Source organism: Primulina eburnea, chromosome 18, assembly GCF_022965805.1.
Source record: "Primulina eburnea isolate SZY01 chromosome 18, ASM2296580v1, whole genome shotgun sequence".
In the NCBI taxonomy this organism is placed as follows: Eukaryota; Viridiplantae; Streptophyta; class Magnoliopsida; order Lamiales; family Gesneriaceae; genus Primulina; species Primulina eburnea.
Window position 1 is genome coordinate 31,786,965 of NC_133118.1, and position 3,371 is coordinate 31,790,335.

Consider the following 3,371-nt stretch of genomic DNA (forward strand, 5'->3'; position numbering starts at 1 on the left):
CTACTCATAATCTAAATAATTCATAGTTTACTTAGAATGAAACATGTCATGATTATAAACGAGAGAAATTCTCGTGAGACTGTTTTATGAGTCAATTTTATTAAACGAATCTCAAATCTGAATCAATTAGTGAACAAATATTATATTTTACGTTAAATGTAAAGATGGATCGAGTACAAAAGATCTATTAATTATAAATTAGCCACCTATTTTCTTTCTTATTTAGGCAAATCGTGAAGGGCCGTGTTTTGGCTAATTGAAAGCCGCACGATTGCGTTTGTGATGATGTCATTTTGGTGCCCCACAAATGCCAAGTTGCACTATGCATGACATTGTCAATATTATTATTATTATTATTATTATTCAAGATAATTTCTATGGGCTTTGCCGCTGCAATACCCTCCACATAAAGGCAAAACCATGTCCTCCAATCACAAATGGACACCCCTTACCCCCACCATCTTTTTTTAGTGTCATTTTTATTTGATGTAAATGCCAAATTTGGCCCTTATTATGATATATTTGGTTATAATATGTAGGATCGAGTATTTTTCGTTTTATCAAAAGTTATAACTAGTAGTAATAGTGTAACTCAAATCTTTTAAATATAATTACACGACAATTCAAGCATCATAGATCGATCGTTCTACCAAACAGGGACAATTATTACATTCAAATAATACACTATGGATGCTTAAAATGAAAAATAAGATGTAATGTTTTATTTATATTATGTTATTTTGAAATAGTTGACCCCATCACATACACACACTCTATATTTCTAGCACCACCAATCACTTCTTCTTTCAAAGATCTTGACGAATTATTCTCCTCCTTTGCAACACCCTAGTAGAAAGCCTCTCCTCCAATTCCGAAAACCGCCGCCGCCGTTGCCGTCACGGGGACCTTAGTGGTTGCTTTTGATTTCGAAGTTGCAATTGTGATGTGTTTTAGAGTCACCTAAAACTTCAATTATTTTTGTTGCTTAGTCCGTTTCTTTATTGTCCCGTAACAACTTTTGCCTTTAGTACCAAAGCAAGTAAATTTCACCGTATATGTGATTAAATATAAATCATCGACCAATAGTACTTTGACTCAACCTTCCACCATTTTCTTTATTTGTATTCCAATGGAGGAAAAACCCACAAAACATACACAAGAAAACAACCATCTTAGCTATGGATCCGCAAGAAACATCGTTTTCGACAAGTACGAGATGGGGCGGCTCCTGGGCCAGGGCACCTTCGCCAAGGTTTATCATGGGAGGAACCTCAGGACCTCCGAAAGCGTCGCCATTAAAGTCATCAACAAAGATCAGGTCAAGAAAGAAGGTTTAATGGAGCAGATCACCAGAGAAATCGCCGTCATGCGATTGGTTCGGCACCCGAATATTGTAGAGATCAAAGAGGTAATGGCCACAAAGCAGAAAATATACTTCGTCATGGAGTATATTAAGGGTGGCGAGCTTTTCGCGAAAGTCGCCAAAGGGAGGCTGAAAGAAGATGCGGCGAGGAAGTACTTTCAGCAGCTGGTAAGTGCGGTGGATTTCTGCCATAGCCGCGGGGTCTGGCACAGGGACTTGAAGCCCGAAAATTTACTTCTTGATGAGAATGAAAACCTCAAAGTTTCTGACTTTGGGCTGTCCGCTTTGCCGGAGCACCATCGGAACGATGGGCTTCTACACACGCAGTGTGGGACACCGGCTTACGTTGCTCCGGAAGTGCTTAGGAAAAGAGGGTATGATGGTGAAAAATCTGATATTTGGTCATGTGGAGTGATTTTGTATGTTCTTTTAGCAGGATACTTGCCATTCCAGGATGAGAATTTGATGAAGATGTACAGCAAAGTTTTCAAGTCCGAATTCGAGTTTCCCCCGTGGTTCTCGTATGATGCAAAGAGGCTAATATCCAGGCTCCTGGTTGCTGATCCACAGAAGAGGATTACCATTCCAGGGATCATGAAAAACCCTTGGTTTTGCAAGGGATTCAACAGACCGATCGCCTTCTCGATCCAAGAACCAGTGAATGAAACTCCCTTGGAGCAAGACGATGAAGCACATAAGAAAGAATTGGAGTTAAAAAGATCAAAATCATCTCCCCCTTTCTACAACGCATTCGCATTCATATCATCAATGTCATCCGGGTTCGACTTATCAAACCTGTTCGAGAACCGAACAAGGTCCGGGACGCTCTTCACGTCGAAATGCTCGGCCTCCTCAATCATGTCGAAGCTCGAATCACTGGCCAAGAAATCGAATTTCAAGATGGTTAGCAACAAGGATTTTAAGGTGAGGATGCAAGGCGCATCGGAGGGGCGGAAAGGGAAGTTGTCCGTAACGGCGGAGGTGTTCGAGGTGGCGCCGGAGGTGGCGGTGGTGGAGTTCTCGAAAGCGGCGGGGGACACACTCGAGTACAGGAAGTTCTGCGAGGAGGACGTGCGGCCTGCCTTGAAAGACATAGTCTGGAGTTGGCAAGGGGAGAACAGTGTTCCGGGGACTGAAATGTAATTTAGCTTCATGTCCGAGGCTAAAAGAGTCCTTCATGGTAAATTAAAACCAATTTTGTTAAAAAATTTGCGTAGCTTTTTATCATGTCTGTGACTTTTTATGATGGGGTTTATTAATTCCTACTGTAAATAATGTTTTTACCTTGTCTTAATGAAGAAACCTAGTATATGAAATGACCATTTTACCCTTTGACGATCAATATTTATATTTTTAAAATCGCGAGTGTGTGAAATTAAATAAAATTAAAAGTAAAGGACTGAAATATTCAAGTGATCAAGCCATTCTACAACTTCCATTAAATTTACAAAACTACCAACAGGCATATTTAATATATTTTATAATTAATGTCTTAATATATTTTAAGATATTAAATATGTATTGGATTATTCAAATTTGGTGGAGTGTATGAACACTTAAAAAATAGTCGGTACTCGGTATCAATATTTAATCTGACGAATTTGTCACACAAGACATGCTCTATGTGGTTTGACTAGCTTGATTTGCAGCATATTACGTTAGTCTATAGATTTATTTAGTACACATCGAAGGATGACAGTCGAATGTTCTTACGTCATTAATAAAAATTGATTTCATTCCTCAATTCAAAAGCTACAATCAAATGTAAATGAAATATTGATAATGTCAATTATGTTGTGATTTTATTCCATATGTGTTTGGACGTCACACAGATGTTGCTATAAATTTGAAATCATATATTTGATTCACACATAAAATTATACAAATCATATTAAGTAATTCCTTTTGAACCAGAATCTCCAATTATGGACAAAAACTCTTAAATTGGAAATCGATTTTATTTACAACGTAATTTTCATTTTAAGTGAAATTAAATATGCAATATACC

The 3,371-nt window shown here is 38.1% G+C and overlaps 1 protein-coding gene across 1 annotated transcript; it reads left to right on the plus strand.

The window, feature by feature from the left end:
• Window positions 1–768: 768 nt before the first annotated feature.
• Window positions 769–2,679, plus strand: LOC140819765 (CBL-interacting serine/threonine-protein kinase 5-like). The gene has a single exon (XM_073179963.1). It carries the CDS (start codon window positions 1,130–1,132, stop codon window positions 2,504–2,506), a length of 1,377 nt encoding a protein of 458 aa, XP_073036064.1. The 5' UTR covers window positions 769–1,129; the 3' UTR covers window positions 2,507–2,679.
• Window positions 2,680–3,371: the final 692 nt, after the last annotated feature.